The sequence below is a fragment of the Boleophthalmus pectinirostris genome, unplaced genomic scaffold (assembly GCF_026225935.1).
Source record: "Boleophthalmus pectinirostris isolate CB_2022bp ecotype Guang Dong unplaced genomic scaffold, ASM2622593v1 HiC_scaffold_22, whole genome shotgun sequence".
Classification (NCBI taxonomy): domain Eukaryota; kingdom Metazoa; phylum Chordata; class Actinopteri; order Gobiiformes; family Gobiidae; genus Boleophthalmus; species Boleophthalmus pectinirostris.
The window spans coordinates 22,737,691-22,757,291 of NW_026571190.1; the positions used below are offsets into that span (position 1 = coordinate 22,737,691).

General features: G+C 37.9%; 1 protein-coding gene across 1 annotated transcript in view; it reads left to right on the forward strand.

The window, feature by feature from the left end:
• The window catches only part of tusc3 (tumor suppressor candidate 3), a 45,583-nt gene that overhangs the window by 8,897 nt on the left and 17,085 nt on the right, over window positions 1-19,601 (forward strand). The window contains exons 2-6 of the mRNA XM_020931423.2: window positions 7,143-7,312; window positions 11,227-11,344; window positions 12,499-12,639; window positions 13,976-14,116; window positions 14,191-14,280. Coding sequence (XP_020787082.2) covers window positions 7,143-7,312; window positions 11,227-11,344; window positions 12,499-12,639; window positions 13,976-14,116; window positions 14,191-14,280 — 660 coding nt within the window. The remainder of the gene's footprint in view (window positions 1-7,142; window positions 7,313-11,226; window positions 11,345-12,498; window positions 12,640-13,975; window positions 14,117-14,190; window positions 14,281-19,601) is intronic.

The window sequence follows — 19,601 nt, forward strand, 5'->3', positions numbered from 1 at the left end:
GTCTGGGCTAATTCTCAACACATAATGCCATTAATTGTAGGTATTTGTTTGTGTTTGGAAAGGCTGCTGGGCTTCCACAGCAGTCCCACGCCTGGCTGCTGTTAGTGTTTGTGTGAGAAGACCAAGTCCAGACTTGTCACACTTTAAAGCTGCAGAATGTCACAGAATAACTCACTTGTTTGGCTTTATTTGTGGGCATATGCATAATAAGTCATCTATCACACTGTCCAAACTGTCACTGTGTGTATATACAACTATTCAACATGGCTGACAGCCTCCTGATTTGCCAAGTTTCAGACTTATGGTCACTTTTCCTGCGCTCTTTCACTGTAGAATGCAATAGATTTTGTGAAATATTATGAACAGCATACAAATAGAAAACGGCTAATTGTAAAATGATATGATGTATCACGTGTTAAAATGAAGACAACAAAAGCCAGAGAATCATTCAGTTCTAATCATTTAGGTAGTCTCACCTTTAATGTTGAGGTTATCTGATAAATAATAATACAGGTAATGATAATAATAAAAAATAAAATAAAAAATTGTGCATTATGTTTATATGCATGTGTACAAGATTCCAAATGAACCACAGCTTTCAGGTTTATTTATTTTAATGTAATCTCTTTTTGGAATCCGAAATGTAATCCAATTTTCTTTAAGGCAGTTTTAATATTGTAACAACAGCGTGTAATCTTGTATATCCCTCTAAGTCCAGTGAGGGCAAATGCCTCCCTAAGCAGAAGCAAATAACTGTGTGAATGGCTCACAGGACTAATAAGCCACCCATAAGGCCCCAGCTATTACACCAGTGTTACCTCCCAGAGGCTAATGAGCCAGCATATTTTGGCCACTTAAACATCTATGTGAATGTGCATTGTAATCATATTCAGCTTTGACCATTAAAATGTAATAAAGCATCCAGATTGGGAATAGGCTGCACAATGAGGTTTTCAAATAGGAAAAGTTTTGATCTGGAGCTTGTGATGTCATGCTCTTCTTTTCAAAAGTCACAACATAAATTATTTACATTTTTCATACAAAACTTTACTCTTAAGCAGCAGATATTGCAGTATTGAAGGACTATATCAGTATGCCTTAGAAAATATTCTATTTGGTTCAGTAACCAATGCAGTTTTGTATCAGTCTTAATCTTTTAGCCTTCAAAACTCACTCATAGACATAGTCTTTGACATCTTTCTTTGAAGTCCTTGAAGTTAATTAAACACATAATTTCTTCCTAATTTGATTTGAAATGATCTGATGGAAGTTGCCTTTTTAGCATTGTGTTTTTATTTTCCATGTAGAAAAAAAAAACATTTAACTCAATCACAAGGTGATTTAATGCCTCCAGTGTTATTTAAATGATGATACCGCAGTGTGTTCAATGCAGGTTACTCAAGTAAGGCTTCTTCCCCTATGTGTTTTTTTCCAAGATCATTCATTCATTTTGTATTCATAATAAAATGTACTGACACAGTTAACATTTTAGTTAGTTTCAAATGCCTGAGTGTATATTCCATTAGTGTTTAGATTTGGACAGAGATGACAGGGGTGAAGTCCTCCCTTTAGACACACAACACACTGCACACGTCAGGCAGAATCTCTGCTTATGCGAAGCCTGACTGCAGCTCATCTGGTCACTGGTGCAGAGTTGAAAGCTGGCGGCTCTTAGTGACTCGACTTTGGAAGTGCCACTGCCTAATGTCATCTTTGCCCTTTGGCGGTGATGATAGAAAAAATGTATCATCATCTACTCTTTAAGTCTATGCTTCATAAAAAGATCCAATTTCCCATCATTTTATATGTATTTTTCTCAAACCGACCCTTCCCTTTTCTGCCTTTATTGCACTGAGGTATATTGTGACCATATGCTCTCTGACTGCTCCCTATGGTGCCTTATAGTTTATATTTTTTAGAGAAGGGATAACCCTGTGCTTGTCCTCCCCCTATTTTTATTGGGATGCCTTTATAACAAAATCAAACGCTGCTGATGCCTCATAAACCCAATTGGAGCGCTGCTCTCCCCTCCAGAGAGCTGGGACTTGCTTGGACAGGGCGGAAAAAGAGAAATAAACTGTGGGGGCAGGTCTGTGCAGAGGTCAAGCACAAGAGGGAAAAAAGCACACTGGAATGCAGAGGTTATTGAAAAAGATGAAATACACTATACAGGAAATGGCACAATGTGAGTATTATGTAAGCCTCCCATTAGCCTGTAAAGACTTCTTTATTTTAAATCTTATAATCACATCTATTGACCTTATTGCATTATCATTACTGTAGGATTATGCAAAGGGCTGTCAACAAATAAATGCATGCTGACTACAATGCTGTTTTCAAGACATCCAGAGTAAGGATGTACTATTGACTCCTTGGAGCACATGGACATTGATCATTTTGCACAAATTAACCGTAATATAATGTTTTAGCTCTATAAAATAATATTTTAGATTTTTTTCTAGTCCTCCATTTAAATGAATGCAGTTCCATCTTAAGCAGAGTAAGCACCTGTAGTCCAAAATGGAAGTGTTGGTTGTTGTCAGCAGAGTGAGGAGGAATAAGGTGCATGATGTCACTGCTTTACCTCGACTGTTCCACATTTATGCATGTTTTTACTGCTCTAATCTCAAATCTGTAATTTGGCCTGGTGGTGTCGCATGCATGTCTTGGAAATATGTTTTAAAGCTTTATTGTGGAACTATCCAGGTAAATTGACTTTCTGAATTGGACAACTCCCAATGAATCAAATGTGAATATAGAAAAGTTAAACAAAGAGACTACTGCAGCCTATGGTTACCAATTGACATTTACTTACTTTGAAAACTTTCTGCACTTGTCATCATAAACTCTGAAACAGAATTGATAGCCCAAGGAGCCTTGTGGAATGGATGAGCTTGACTCTGAAACCGTCAGCCTATAGCCCTTTAGCATTACATTGTTACTTGTCCACGCACACAGTCTCATGTTTTAACAATTATTTTATCATCTGTGGAAGTCGAACCCTTGACTCTTAACAAGACGAGGTGAATATTGAAGTAAAACTGCTCGTGGCTTAGATAGAGAAAGATACGAGGACAATAGCAAGTCAAAATTCATATTACACACTGTTGTTATTGGGTAGATAAGCTGACAAATCTCCCAACTCGACTTGTCACCACTTTGCTGGAAACCTAGATTAAAGGCTGACAAATTTGGAGGTTGTGATATGAAAGTCTGGTTTGATTCATTGGCTGTGAGAGATACAGGAACAATAGTGATGCTCGCGGCAACAGTCAAAGTGAAGGACAGTCACTGAGTTTACATGCCATTATATTGACATTATCTACCAAGGCCTGTTGATCTTTATGTGGATTTGACTGAACCGATGAAGTCAATATTCGGTGCCTTGTTTTTGTCCTAAGATATTTTATATATATTATGCTTTTTTCTGATATTTGAAATTTATTGCTCTATAAAGCTTAATAATAATAGAAACTTGTCTATCGATTTACTGTTCAAAACTGCAAAACTCAGGGCCAGAATTTCATAGTGGCCTTTCACAGTAGCAATCAGTGGATTTTCAACACGTGGCATTTTTAATCCTACATTTACAACCCAATGGGAGACCATTTTTCTTTCTTTTTTTTTTTAACCATTGCAAGTAAATACAGGGTTGCAGGTGGAGATGTGAGGGCACTCAAGCCTTAACTTTGGAACAATCAGGATTTCTCAAACATGCATGAAATAGTCAGCGTTGAAGAAGATAATGTTTATAAGATGTCCATAAAAGTTGATTTTACCTAATACCATTATGGATTTAATATCATGCATGGTCTCACTGTGCAAGTTAAAATAGTGGCCAGTCAATGTCCTAAACACACTTTTTTATTGTTTGGTGGAAATCTTACTTCTTAACTCAAACTCCGCCAGCCAGCTCTTGCCCCAGTGTGTGTAATGTGTGTGCAATAGTGTGTAGTAGTGCATGTGTGAGCTGGGGCTTTGTTGCCGTTATATGAAACCCATTTCCCATAATCCCCTGTTAACAATAGGAGAGTTGGAGGCCGTGTATGCAGCCGTTTAGCCTCAGCAGGACTGGTTCTCAGACACTGGACTGTGTTTAGAGCAAAGACCAGGATTATAGACCCAGCCATTACCATCACAACCTTTTCGTTCGTAGAATGTTCCCAGTTGTCCACTTCAGTTTTTGTATGAAAAAAAAAAACTAAACAAAAAAACCCATAAAAACAAGCAAGTGCACAAGGTGAGTAAGTGTAAGAAGCTGATGGTTCCAAAAATGTTGATCAAGATTATTTTTGTTATACACAGGTATCCATCCCTAGTTTTGAAAGACTGCAATTTTTCCAAGGATCTTCTAAAATATTTTGACCCACTTGTGAAAAAAGTATTGTTCTGATTCATTCATAGTAAAGTGCAGTGATTGGCTTGATGGTCATTTGTGTGGCAGCTGTGAGCCCAGAGCTTCTTTAATAAGAGCTTGACCGCGCTGCTCTTCTCTGACTTATCCTCCTCGACCTTTACACAGGTGTTAATCACTACATGAGTCAGTCCTGCCTCAGACATTTGTCATTTTTTTTCTTCTTAATCTTTTTTATTTTTATGTAATCATCCTATATTTACTTTCCCCCCCAAAATCTTAATGTGTTATTTAAAGTTACACTGTGTAATTTTTCTGGTGTGGTAATCACAGTGAAGACAGTTTTTTATTATTATTTTTTTTTAGCTATAAAACACCTGCAATTGTACAAATGCGAGGGAGATTTGTTTAATTCCCTACTGTGAAACTTTCCAGGTAAAGAAATAACATCTCCAAATATGAAGACACTCAATTTTTTTTACTATGACCCTATGCCCAATATAACTCTTTCAGCCCCTCTCTAGCCCCATCCTTAGATCTTGTTGCCCAATATTTGCCTACCATAATACAGTGTTCACCATTCACAGTTTCCAGGTGGATAAGGAAATGTTATTGCTTAGTTGTTAAAAAGAATTGTAATAAAAGAAAATGTCTAATTGGCTCCATTTTTATTTTATTCTTCGAAGAAAAATTCTAAGGCATCTTAAGTTGGTGTTCAGCAATCTTCACACTTTGTGTGTGTGTGTTTATTTGTGTGTGCGTGTGTGTGCGTGTGTGTGTACATGTGTGTGTGTGTGTGTGTGTGTGTATATGTGTGTACGTGTGTATGTGCAGTTGGCAGAACCAAGTACATCATTAGTGCGTTTGTGATTGGCATCCGGGACTGACAGCTCTCCTTTTGCGCTGAATGCACACTGGAACTAGGCTTGGCAGAAAACACAAATCTAAAGTCAGAGGTGCTGCTCCTGTGGGATTGTCCATGTACAGGTACTTGGGTTTAGTTTGACTACTGTGCTTGAGTAATCCTCTTAATTTAACACGGCCCATTAAAGCAGATGTGTCGTGCTGTCTATCCCTAAAATTGGAGCTCTGGATGGAGTTCTCCCTCTGGACCACTGTGCTGATGGGCTGGTCCGAATGTGTATGTCCTGCCCTGAACACACTCGCAGCTCTACCATGTGCGTTCACTCAAAAATCGTCATATTTTTATTTAGCTTTTACTCTAAAATTCACCAAATGACCAACTTTAAGCATTTATTAATCCTGGTTTAGAAGCTGGATACACAGTTAGAGGTTATATTGTATATTATTGTACTTCGGTAAACCAGTTGCAGGTAGCACAGGATGTAGCCCAGTTAATCCAGTTGCTTGTTGAGTTAGCTGTGACTGTGTAGCAGCTGTGTGGTTTATATATGAGATTTAAGTGATTGTTTTTACCTGGAGTTGGCCTTGCATGGCCATCATCTAGTACCATGGAAAAGAGAAAATGTTGACTCATCTTGGCTGGGTGGAGGATCTGATCTTTATCCTTTTTTCATGGCCATGTTAAGTTCAGCAACAAATACAGAGGTAGAAAAGCAATAAAAAGATAGCTAGATGACAGAAACCATGGTCTTTTAAAAAAGCTTTTGTGGCAAACACACAGGACTTGTCAAACTGTGTGACTGTTCCACAGTAGCCATCCTGCATTGGTTAATATGGGGTATGGATAGGCATAAAAAGACAAAATAGTGATATTGCTATTGGATCTGATAAAGATGGATCAGTGTTTTTATTGCTCTAAATACAATACCTTAAAAACCATGCATTCTTATGAGTGTGAACTCCTTTCCACAGCTCTGACCTCTAACTTTGCCTTAATGTTTTTCCTTTGGTCTATGTCCGCAGCACCACTGACAGATCACTTCAGTGCTAATTAATTCAGGTACTTTCTGGCTAGGTGATGTGGTCATAATCATCATAACCTACTCCATTTTTTCTTTCTTTATCAAACTTCTGATTGTAGTAATTATGAGTATAACTTGCCACTTAGGCAGACCTGCATCTTAACCACATGCACCAATTGTATGACTGTTGAAAACGTCTGTGTTGGCTGCGAGTTTGTTGCTGAATATGAATGGCCTGCTAAATATATATTCCTTCTCCAAATGCTCCTCTCCCTAACTTGCACTGACTAATGCGATGCAAAAATAGCTGTGAATTACAATAAGCCAAGCCATAATTTACAGACAGGAAGAGGCCTGACTCTGCAATTCACAATGGGGAGGTGCATTGTGCAGATGGCAGTCACGCTCGCAGTTGTGTGTGAAATGTGAAAGTGTGTTGATTAAATGGAGTCCCGCTAAGCCAAAAGGTCAGTCTGTGCTAAGGCAAAACTACGCACTGCTATACAAATGCTAACAGTCACAGTGGTAGTGAGTGCCTTTTCAAGACGGAGAGAGCATGATGCAGGAAGTTACGACACATCAAGAATGCTCTAAGCGACCTCATCCCCAGGGTGCCAGAAGAACTTACATTTTGTTTGTTTGTTTTTTAAGTTGTATTTTATCCCTCAGTGGAACTATAAAAGAAGTATTTTAATGTTCCACTTCCGCTGTTACTAATTAATTCATTTTAAAGCATCTTTGTGCAAGATTGCACTGCTCAGTTAGTGACTTCACCTTACCTTGAAATTTGGGCAGCTGAGTACATTTATTACAGTGCTAGTATTACAAACATGTGCCTTGATTATCAAAACAAAAACACACACATCTTGTCACTTTATACCTGTGTCTCTGTGTATGTCCAGAACCTGCTGTCGGAGAAAGTGGAGCAGATGATGGAGTGGTCATCGCGCCGCTCTGTCATCCGGATGAATGGGGACAAGTTTCGGCGCTTTGTGAAGGCCCCTCCCAGAAACTACTCCGTCATCGTGATGTTCACAGCTCTCCAGCCTCAAAGACAGTGCTCTGTGTGCAGGTACTGGAGATCTTTCTTTGTTTCTAATAACTCTAAAGAGGAAGGACAAACTTACTGTTTCAAATCGACACCTATCAAACACAAGGCCGACCACAAAACATTGTGTTGAACAGTGGTGATGAGAGAAGGACTCATAACTGCACTAAAAGGTCAGCACAAGATCAGCTACACCAAACCTGCACACTTTATTAAATGCAATCGGTAAAGTGAAGGTCTGAAACATTTTTCAACTTGCATTTGACGTTCATAAAAGAAAGTCGAATTTTTGTGTCAGGGTCAAATGTACCTCAGTTTAGTGGTAAAAAGAATTCTCTATATGAATCTGCAAACTCCTTTCCTTAGCTGGACCATGATTGATTTCAGCACCACAGAGAGCTCTACAGCAGTTCTTAAAGGCATTTTCCCACAAAGAAGGCAATTTCCAGTCTGAACTGGTCAGGCAAGTTCTAGTGACCATTTTTCTGCGTGTGCTTAGTGTGAATAATGCTATCGGTGCACAGAGGAGCATGGAGGAGGTCGTGGGGGCTGGTTTTTGGAGGATTTGTTTGTAGAATATGTGTCTCCAATGGCTACAGGAGGAGTGCACTTATTGGCCCCATGATCAGTTCTTAAAACTCTAAAATCAAACAACTCTCTGCAAGTATCCTTTATGACTTTACTGCACTACAGTTAGCTTACTTTCATTTTAGTCTTGTGTAAATCCTTTAACCAAAACCTGGAATAATCCAGTTACTGTGTGCTCATTTCGCTTTCAGGACTATGGTTTATTGATAGAATGTTGAAAATTACATTTGTAAAACATGCATTTTGTTCGGTCATTTTGCAGCACTGCAAAACAAGACAAAACAAAACATAGACTACAATCCCATAGATCATGACCGAAAGGGTTTAGGCTGAAGTAGAAGCTTCTACTTATAATACCTAACCTTATTAAACAATGACAGAATTCCAAGAAAAAAAACAGCGTATGAATAGCAAGTTAAAATTTACTATTTCAGTTTTGACTTGCTGTATATATAAGAGACAAAATATAAATTAAAACAAACAAAATTTAATGCATAATTCATTAATTCAGGAGCTCTATATCTTTCAAAACATAACACTTTATACTCTTTTTTTCTTTAAAGGCTTGTACAGTGTTAAACTTTTTTTAAATCATCACTCAGGTTATTCCATAAAGTAAGGTTATACCGACTCTCTCTCTGCTTAAATAACTCCTATAAACAAGGAGGAAGAACATGATTATAGGCCTTGTACATCACTACAGCTGTACTCAGGCCAACAAGATCAAAAAATTAGGTACTTAGTACTAGCTTAACAAAAAGAGGATTTGTTGGTGCACAGTAATTTGCATGATTAATAATCCTAATAACCTTCTTTTGGAGTAGAAAAACATTTATTAATATTTGATTTATAAGTATTCCCCCATATTTTCACACTGTAGTTTAGGTATGGAAGAAATAAACTGTTATAGAGTAAATAAAGGGAATTTTGATTTAAAAGGCTTTACAATAGATAGGGATTCAGTGTAAGATTTTAAAAAAATATAGTGTGCCTTTAATCCCCATTTACAAGTTTGCCGTGACTCACTGCACTGAGTTGGTGAGTTGACCTGCGGCAGTCTGCACATTAAAGCCGATGATCCATATCCCTCGTGTTAAAGTCCAGCTACAGTAGATCATGTAATCAACTTGTGTGCTGTGACCTGCTCTGTAACTATAATCACTCACTCTTCTCCTTCATCAGCCCTCTCATTAGATCCTCTATTTATCACATATGTCAGCCTCCCTGGGCTTCTACCCATGCTCTTCAACTGTCTATATGCACTTGTCTTCCTTATGCATTATGTAATTTTAACTCCCAAGTCTAAGCATAATGTATTCAGGTGCTGTTTATTGCATGACGTTTTGCTCATTAACATCTTTGAAAGTCTCCCATCAGAGGAGAAACGAAAGAGGAAGATGGATGTAATGCAGTGACCTAAAGTAAGCCTAAGAACACTGAAGAGGGGGGTGAGTCACTGGGGTGCTCCATGTCTCATCAGTCTTCTAAACGCCTTTGTTCTACACTTAACTAAATAAAGTATTCTCAAAAAACAGCATGCACTCTTTACAGCAAGTATTACGCTGTTCAGTTGGGTTATGGTTTTGAATGGCAATGTCAGGATGTGGGCAACCAAAATTTACTGCATAGGGTATAAATCTGACATAAAAAATTATTATGCCTTTGATGCAAGTTTGTTTTCCTGCAATTTACTCAAAGATTGTTGCTAAGAAACTGTCGAGCAGAAAACAAGAAACCAAGGTAACAGTGAAAGGAAGCTTAACAAGTTATAACTTTTTATATTATTGATCACTTGTGAAAGAAATATTAGCTTTGCATGACGTTAAACTTTTTTATAAACAGTGGAAGAAATTACAAAATTTTATTAAATATTGCATGGATTAAATATTGTCTGGATCCAGGATTTCACAATTCTGTATTATTGCAATATTATTGTAATATTAACACATGGATTCAATTGGATTCACTTGACATCATAACATGATTGCCTATTGGCATGGGCCACTATAAGTCTATGGGAGAGTCACTGTTTTAAAACTGAAAATAAACATATGTTGAAGCAGAGTATTATTTGTTAGAGTTTCAGCTTCACATATTTGCCATGTTAAATTCCACCTTAGTTTATTTCTGCTGACAGAAAAGACACTAAACTTCAGTTTGTTTTATAGATACCCCAACTTCTTGCATCTCTACTTGCACAGATATTCACCATAAACCACATCAAAATATCTGCATATTTGTTCATTTAATTTAGAAAGCTGTGATGTCATGTCATCACATTTTGTTGAGCTTGTGAGCTTTTGAGAAGGTGAAAAGCCAACTCTGTAGAGTGGGATGATATTGATTTGATTGTCAAATAAGCATTGAGTAAATCCAGACTCACCCTTTCGTTAGCCAATGGAAAAGCTAAAAGTGATTTTTCTTTTCTTAAACTCTACCTGATGTAGCCAAAACAACAAGATAAACACCTTTTTATCACAGTAATTAAAAGTGTATCCACACCTCGACAGTCTGAGAGCCAGTGTAATCCCTGTGTATCTGTTGGCTAAAACTTCAACTTTGTCTCCACTGACTTTTCCAAATGGCAGTCACTTCAAAGGCACTGTGTTTTATCAGTTACCAAGATAACAATGTAAGAGCCATTCTCGTAACAGTAGCTGACGGACAACTGTGTGTAATTAACGTCAGTACAAGGGACTGTTGACATAAAGCACAATGTCACAGCAAGTCGCCACTGACACAAGTCAAAGAACCAGGGGTCCACCAGATAATGGTCTGTTTTCAGCATATACAGTGATGTGATGTAGTTCAGAGAAGACAATGAACCAGATCTATTTCATGTTTTTATTCATTGATTTGTCCGACGTCAAAGCAGAAACCCACAAGGTTCACTGAAGTGTCAAGAAGTCCAAATACTTCACAATGATTTCATATTTTAGTTTGCCTAATCTTTGCTGATCTAATGTTGAGGTTAAAGTGACTGATATATCATTTGGGCGATATATAGGGCAGATATTTGGACTTTTTAGTGCATTTCGTCCTTAAATTTCCATCATAGGCCGATATTTTGTTTTTGGTCAATCTGCTTCCTAAAATTTTCACTCAAAGCTTTATGTTAACATTTTAGTATGAAGATATAGCTACACAAAACATGACTACATTGCTCTCTTATAGGTTTATGGTAGGTGAGTTTGTAGGAAATTTAAATCACATAATTCAGTCAGCCCTAAAATATCAGCAGATCTGTTTTATACCCATACAACATTACAGTTGAGTTTGGATTTCAAAGTTTTGGATTTATTTGCTTATTTGAAATGATTTATTTGTGAAAACTGTATGTGTCATAACAGGCAGGCTAATGAGGAGTACCAGGTGCTGGCTAACTCGTGGCGTTACTCGTCTGCTTTTTCCAATAAGCTCTTCTTCACTGTGGTGGACTATGATGAGGGAGCTGACGTATTCCAGCAAGTGAGCATTTTATACCTTTGTCTCTATGTCTGTACTTGCATTGATATATTATGTGTTTATCAGAGATGACAACTGTTGGGAAATAATGTTCTCTATAGCATCAGAAGTCTAACCCAAAAAGAATATTTCTGTTGTAGCAGCAGTATGAAAATGCAAAAGTAACTTAGAAGTGAACCATGTAACTTTATTGGTAGAGGGTCCACCACCTACTTTGTTTGCCTGGACTACCGTTTAATATGGAATTAAACTCCTCTTCTTGAAGACAAGTAGAAGGCACCATCAGGCGCCATGAAGTTTCTGGTCAAATCTGTGGAGAAGTGACCCCACTCACTGTAAGAATGCTTGTTTATTAAGGTATTTTTTATGAATAAAAATACCTGGAATTAAATTAATGCAAAATGGACAAGTTTAATGGCAAATTGTGGGGCATTCGAAGTAAAGTGCTGACATCTCCACAGAGAAAAGCAGGTGGCTGAGTCTCCACCTGAAAAGTTACATAGTGAACCTTTTAATAACTGCATACATCGACAGCAGGAAATTACTCTCACCGTTGTTATATTATTTGAGGATAGTGATAGTGATAATTACACTGTAGATAAATAAAATGTTATTATTATTATTTTATTATTATTATTTTTTTATCTATATGTCGAGACTAAGCTTTTACTTTACCATACAATATGGGTAAAATCACAACTCTGCCATGTTTATAGCGTAGGGCAGGCCTATTGCATAAAAAGCCATATTTATCTGAAAAGCTCGTAATGAAAGAGGAACTACGCTGTGTTCCATTCTGTCCTTGTTCATTTCGTAGTGTCTTTTTATCCCCCTCTTCTCTATTTATCCGTAGGTATCTGGGGAGAAGCGTAAACCAGTTGACTTATTGTTGAGGATAATTGCGGGGAGCTCTGGGAGGTGCAGCTAAATAGATGTGAAACATGGAAAGAGAAATCAGAAAGGAAGGGACAGAAGATAGATGAAGGAAATTTTTCAAAATGGGATAATCAGCCTGGTTTAAAAATCCCATTCTTTCAGTTACTGCTAATAAGCAGTTGTTTTTTTCTCTGCAAGAAGGGCATTTAATACAAAATAAGGAAGCTATTACTTCTCGTTGTCAGCGTTGAGGTCACATGACTCTTTGTTCTTGTGTGCAGTTAAACATGAACAGTGCTCCGACCTTCATGCATTTCCCAGCCAAAGGAAAACCAAAGAGGGCTGACACTTTTGACCTGCAGAGGATTGGATTCGCCTCAGAGCAGCTGGCCAAGTGGATCGCTGACCGGACAGATGTCCAGGTAGAAAAAACATGTACAAGTTAACCTCATTTTCATATAAACTCAATCTAAAATGTTGTACCAGAGAATTAAATGCTGAAGTGGGACATGCCAGAGTAGTAATCAGTCAACCATATAGTGGAAAAACCCCAAGATTTGCTTTCACTTAATTATTCTTATTATAGTAATTTATACCACAGGGTGCTGTAGGTGTTTTTGTCAGTCACAAGCATGCATGATTATACAGGAATTTATTATAATCTGATATAATAATAATGCCATGATCATATGGTACACATTTTATTCCATGTGCACAGAATCTGTATAATAGTGTGTCTAGGATTCACTGAGTTTAACTTCTAAAATGGATAAACCTTACAATAATAATTAGTTGTTTTTTACTTTAAAGCTCTTAATAGCATGCCTATAAGATAAAAATAGCTGGTGAGTGATAAATCCATTCTGCGGTCCTGTTTCCATATTAGCCCTATTAAAATACTGTTCATAATGGCTTGGTAGTAGTGGTATAAGTAGCATGATTGTCCTTTTTCCATAAGTAATTAACATGTAATTACCTGTACTACAAACACTTGTTTAGTTATTTCTGTTTTATTACCACATTACATAATTACCACAATTCTTCTGTGAATTGGTGCCTAATATTCTATGCTAGAGTTTACACATTCACAATCACCAAATCTGAACTGGGACTAAACCTTGAACTAAATTCGGACTAGAAGAGGACGGACATTTGCTCTCATACTGCTCTCAAACTGCACTCAAACGAGGACCAAAAAGAACCATCAGATGAGCCGACGGATTAACTGAAAAGCTGTCCAGGTGTTAGCATTCATTGTATAGAGGATATATTGGTCCAAACTTTACTAGTCTCGTTTCTGCTAAACATGTCAGAGCCACAGAGGAATGCCAGGCATCTGCTGACATCCTGTTGATTGATCTGGATTCAAATGGCTGCCTTTCAGGAAAGGCGAAAAGGAGCATTTATACTAAGTGCTTGCTTTCAGCCACTTCGATGTGACTGTACCCCATGAACACTGAAGAGAAAAGAACATGGAAAAAGCACCAATACATGATACGGAACAGACAGTGGCGCTCGATGTTGAAGCCTTCTTAGAGTTAGTCATAGAGGCAGACTCGAAGCCATTTGTGGCAAAAGAAATGCTGTTTTGCCATGTCATTGTACACAAGATTATAGCACACATTTATTATATTATATTATTTTATATTATCATTATATTATGATTGTTTTACATAACTTGTTTCCTATTTTTTCCTAATGATGTTCATTTATATCTGACTGAAACTGAACTGGAAACAAGACTGTTTTGTGTTGTAGATTCGTGTCTTCCGTCCTCCCAACTATTCGGGCACTATTGCTCTTGCGCTCCTGGTGTCTCTGGTCGGAGGCCTGCTGTATCTGAGGAGGAACAACCTGGAATTCATTTACAACAAAACTGGATGGGCCATGGCTGCACTGGTAACACATCTTTTTAGATCAGTCCACTGATTAGCTCAATTTAGTGCTTATTTTTCTCTGCTTCTCTGTTTTAGTGTGTGGTGTTCGCCATGACGTCTGGTCAGATGTGGAACCATATCCGAGGCCCTCCCTACGCTCACAAAAACCCACAGAATGGACAAGTGGTATGTTCTAGTGCTGTGTGTGTGCTGTACGCTGTATTGATTCTTTGCTGTGACATCACATGTGGGCCCACATTAGAAAACACAGCCTTATAAGTTTTACTGAAAATTAAAGAAAAATACAAAATAGATATTTTCAGGAACTTGTGATTAGGCTCCCGAGCTAGAACAGATTCTTCCTTCAGCCTGTTTAGAGAAGAGGGAGCAGGGAGCAGTGCAGGTGTGGGGCACCCTGCCTCTCTGTGTTCGATCTCACGCACGTTTGCCTCAGGTTTAGGACGAGCTTTGGCCCTGCACTTTCTCTCTCCTTCTCCTCACCTCATCGCACTTCTGTCCCCTTGCCTGTCTCTCCCCTGCCTTTTCTAGTCTAAATATGATGTTGTGCCTGTTTTTATATTGCTTCCTTGTCATGTTACCTGGTTATACACTTTCATGAGTAATGTGATATGTGAAAACACATTCGAATGCTGTCCTCATCAAAAACATATCAGGAGTTTTGTTTTGTTTCATTTACACATTTAATACACAAATTCTGCCTATTTAAGTTCTTCTCATGTCATGTGGTAATCATAGACTGTATAAAAGAAGTGGACTAAGCGAGTGTGACGTCAGCCATAGCATTCAGCTACACTCAAATGAATCTCCCGATGCTAGCAGTTATAGGAGCGAATTTCGAGCCAGGCTCTAAATTTGGAAATCCGACTGTGAGTATCATAGCAACCACAAGAGCCAATCATGATTGAGGTCGTTAAATGTGCCCGCCCTTCTCACCGGAGAGCAGCAAATAATCTGCTCCGCACCATGCTGCACAAACCGCAGTAGTTTGGTGTTTTTTGTTTTTTTCATCTGAACACAGTGTGATAGTTACATTGGGTTATTATACTACTACACGTCTGTGCAGGTTATTTAACTAATAAATCAATTGCCATCTGTTAATTTTATTTTACTTACCGGAAAAACTGAACTTCGGAGGTCTTCGAAGGTCTATTAGAACAATAAAATCCTTAACAAGCCATGACGAAACGTAAATGAACCTATATCGCTATATTTTTTTAGACTAATAGAACAAATTAAAAAGTACAAGAACCCGAAAAAAAAAAAAAAAAAGTTAAAGAAGTAACAAGTTAAAGTTGTTAAATGCACTCCTTGATGAACAATTAGACCACACAGTTAAATCCACAAACAAAATGACAGGGGTCCACTGATAGTTTTATTAAATACCTTGATCCACTTGTTAAAGGCCCAGAAAAGTCGTACTGTCATTGGATAAATGTATATGTCATTCAAACCGGTCAAAATGGGATGACCCTTCCCAACAGAGGTAGGGGTAAAAAAGCGGGAAGTGGTCTTACTTAGCAACGAAAAGTACTAGCTGTCAGTCAAACCTGTTACTAACGCTAGCGGGAATGACCTCAGGGAATGAAGACATCTGATCGGTCTGTTATTTATGGACAAACTAGTGAAATAAAAAATTCTGGATCATGTAGAGCTGGTTAATACGAACAATTCAAGACCAAAATGACGAGACTCGCAGCAGCAGTTACAGAGAGAAGAGCCACAAGATCCCAATGTAAGTCAATTGGAGCCAGGGTCAGAAGGAGCCGGAAGAGCCCCCTGGCGAACATCCTATCTTGAACGTGGTGGTTAGCGCGTTAGCTATGTTCATTCATATATAGAGTCTATGGTGGTAATACAGGAAGTGCTCCGCTGTGTCTCAATACACCTTGATTAGAATAATTTGGATAATTTCAGCTCAAACAAAACACAACTCCAGGTATGTTTTGGTGAGGTAACAACATTCTAACATAGATTAATATTCTCAAGAGTCAATGTTGCACAATATAGAACCTTTAAACGTTTCATCTATGGCATGCTATTTTTCATATAACACCATTTTGCCATTGACTCACTGTGTGAATAGGTGACTGACCCACCCACTGTGTGCGGCGAACAGGAGGAGGAAGGCAGAGGGAGAGAAGCACGTAACGAGGGTCCTATTTGTAGAGCTCTATCAGGTTTTGGTGCCAGTTCATACAAAAAGCATATTGTACATTGTATCATGTGAGACTGATGTGATAGGCAGAGGAATCTGTATTGACTAATGCATATGATTGTACATACAAGCACAGAAAGATCCGTGGGAGTTGTGTTTCGCTCTTGCTGTGTACAAAAGGGTGAATATGAAGGGCTATTGTGCACATGGAGACTGTAATTTCTACCAAACATGCACATGTACAAATCACTGGGGAACACACACATAAAAGCATTTGTCAAGTGAAAAGGAAAAAGAAATATTCAACACAAACAAAGTGTCAGAGTCTCATCCTGCCCATTCCCGCTCTCCTCTTCCTGTCCCAATCCGCTCCTTTTAAGCGCTGCTTCATTCGTCAGGCTTGGCTGGCGCTGTCATTCTGCTCTCTCTCTGACAACAAATGGCTCCTGCTCTTATCCTTTGTTACTTCATATTGTGGCTCTGAGCTCGGTCCTTGTGTGCTTTGTGTGTGTGTATATATATTTTTTTTTACTAGTTCTTTTTCATGTCTTTTTTCTTTTTTTTTTTCAGTCAAAAACAATAAATTTTATCATCACACAATCAAAGCTGTATTTAGACTAACAAGTTTGTTCATGCAAGTCTTTAACCACAAGATCAAAAGTGGCAGGAGGAAGTACAGAAGGGGGTCTTGCCTAAATGGCTTTTCGCCTGCTCCCATCTATACCTTTTATGTCCCCCTTAAATCCCATTTGCCTCTTTCACAAGTGGAATGGCTAGAACAGGGCGAGGGATATTTGGGATCTTTCTCTTATCTGGCCTGTTTCGCCTTCCCTCTACTCTTTGTGTTACTTCTTCACACCTCCTCTATAATCTCCCTCTATCCCCCTCTTATTCTCAGCGCCTTCCAGACACTGTAATTCCTCTAAAATGATGAGCAAGCGGGGCCAGGTGGACTCTATTGAAGGGATTTGCCAACTGACGAATGGTACAAGCGCACAGATGAAATTGCAGGGAGCATCTCGGTGTGCAGCCAAGGAAAAAGTGCTATGTCATTTTTACCAAGACACACACGGAGAGAGGGTCTAGTGTGGCTTTTTAACATCATGCGGAGTTGTGAAAAGAATGCAGTTTTCTTCTGTTTTATGAAACTCCTAATATGTCTCTATTACTGAAAGAAATATTTGAAAGTTTAATGTTAGTAATGCTGACAGTACTGCAAACACATTTTTCAGTTCAGTACTAAATTGGTTTGCAGTGTGACTATACACAGTAACATTCATTGTCTTTGTGTTTTATTAAGTGGCAATTTATTCATTAGCTAATATTTTATAAGTTATAAGCTGCTAAAGCATACACATCACAATTATTTTAAAGTAACACTGTGGTGGCACATCGCTTGCATTGATTACATAAAAATAGAAAGTTAAAACAGAACTGAACTTCTCTAAGGAGAGAAATGCATTACTTTTTAAAAATTATTTTATAGCCAGTGGAACAAAATTTTCCACGGAGACCAGGCCAACTCAGGGCTGTGGAAATATAAATACGCATTTAAGTTTTTCATTGCAATAATAACACTCAAAATAAAAAAACAAACAAACAAAACAAAACAAAACACATACCTTTATACCTTTAATCCATTTTTTGGCTAAAAAGTTACACAGTGGGGCTTTAAAGGAGCCTGACTTATTCATGTAATATAGTAACATTGTTAACCCCCAGTTATCACGGCTTTGCCTAGTCTTTTCTAGTTTTGTAATTTTGGTGGAGTTTAATCTTATACTTCCTGGTTGGACACAGGCAGTATGCCAAACATAGATGTATGTTACCTAGCAACTATAATACTAACAAGGACCAAAAGATAGATACTTTACTGATCCCAAAAGAAATTCAAACTTGTCAAAATTGAAAAAAAAAAAAAAAAACTTGACTAAATTACACAATAGTTATGCTTTGACAAATTAAAATTTGACAAACAAAAATTTGACAAACAAAAATATGTAATTTGTGTCTTTGTGTATGTATTTATTTAAATGTAGGTCTATCTAAAAATGAAGAGCATGTCTGTTGGTAATGCATTATTTGCAGTCATTACACACAGTTTATTTTCTTCCTCTGATGGCATTTTCACATTTCCAGCAGACTTCACATGCTACTGGCAGAGCCCATCACAGCTTTGCTCCTAACCTTTCACATTTTACATGTTTTTTCACTTTTTCACTGGGCAAATACCCCACTGGCATCTGGGTGACCGTGCACAGTTGGGGAATTATTTTGGACTGGGCCCACTTCCAATCGAAATTTTACCAAGCAGCTAATTTCATGACTGTCCACAACTGTGACCAGATACCAAAACTAGGTGAGGTTGGGAAGACCTTCAGAAGACTTACAGCATAAATCTGTGCCACTCTGAACTATTGGCTTGTAATGGATTGTGCTGGCTCGCTGTTCAAGGCAACAAGTATAGCTCGCCTACCAGTACAGGACCACATGTGCCAACAGTCTGTGTGGTGTTCTGACCCAGTAATACAGGGGATAAAGTAAGCATTATTGAGCAGTTATGACATAGAATATATGTGTGTTGTGCATCTTTAACAAGGTAAACTTAACAGTATTTGTGCCGCTCTCTGATAGAAAAACAGCAAATACAGACATGAACTTTGACCCTTTAAGTAAACAAATGTGTTTACCAAAGCCTGTGAGATTTCTACAGCGGATATTGGGCATGACATACAAAATCTCAATTGAAAAGAGAATGTCATGTTTTTGTGCCCTTAGGCTGCTCGTTTTCTACCACCATAATTCAAAAAAGCATAATTTGTATATTTTCTTGAAGGAATGCATGGTGTCGATCAGAAAGCTAACTGCCACTAAGAACTGGCTGTGAACACTTACACTAATGCATTGTTTTCTAAAGGGACATAATGTAAGGGTTTAATGAACCAAATGATAGATCATTTACTCCATAGTGATGAGGGGCAATTCCCTCTGCCCTCTCTAACTGCTTCATGGAATTTTCATGTATTTATTTTCATGTATTGCAGTGTTCATTATGAGACCCATAAAGGCAAAATGCAAATGAGGTTTGGTTAATTTTACTAAGGCAGTCTCTACTCCAAAAATACATAAACAAAAATAAAAAGACAGGCTTTTAAAAACTGATTTGAAATGGCTTTAATCCACTCCTGTGTAATTAGTCCCAACTCTCTACAGAATGTGTAAACACAGAAGTGCATAAACAGTAAGCCTAATGAGATTTCAAAGCATCACCTGAGTCCCTAAAATAGACCAAAAGAGTGATAAAATATCCCTCATATATGCCCCTACATTA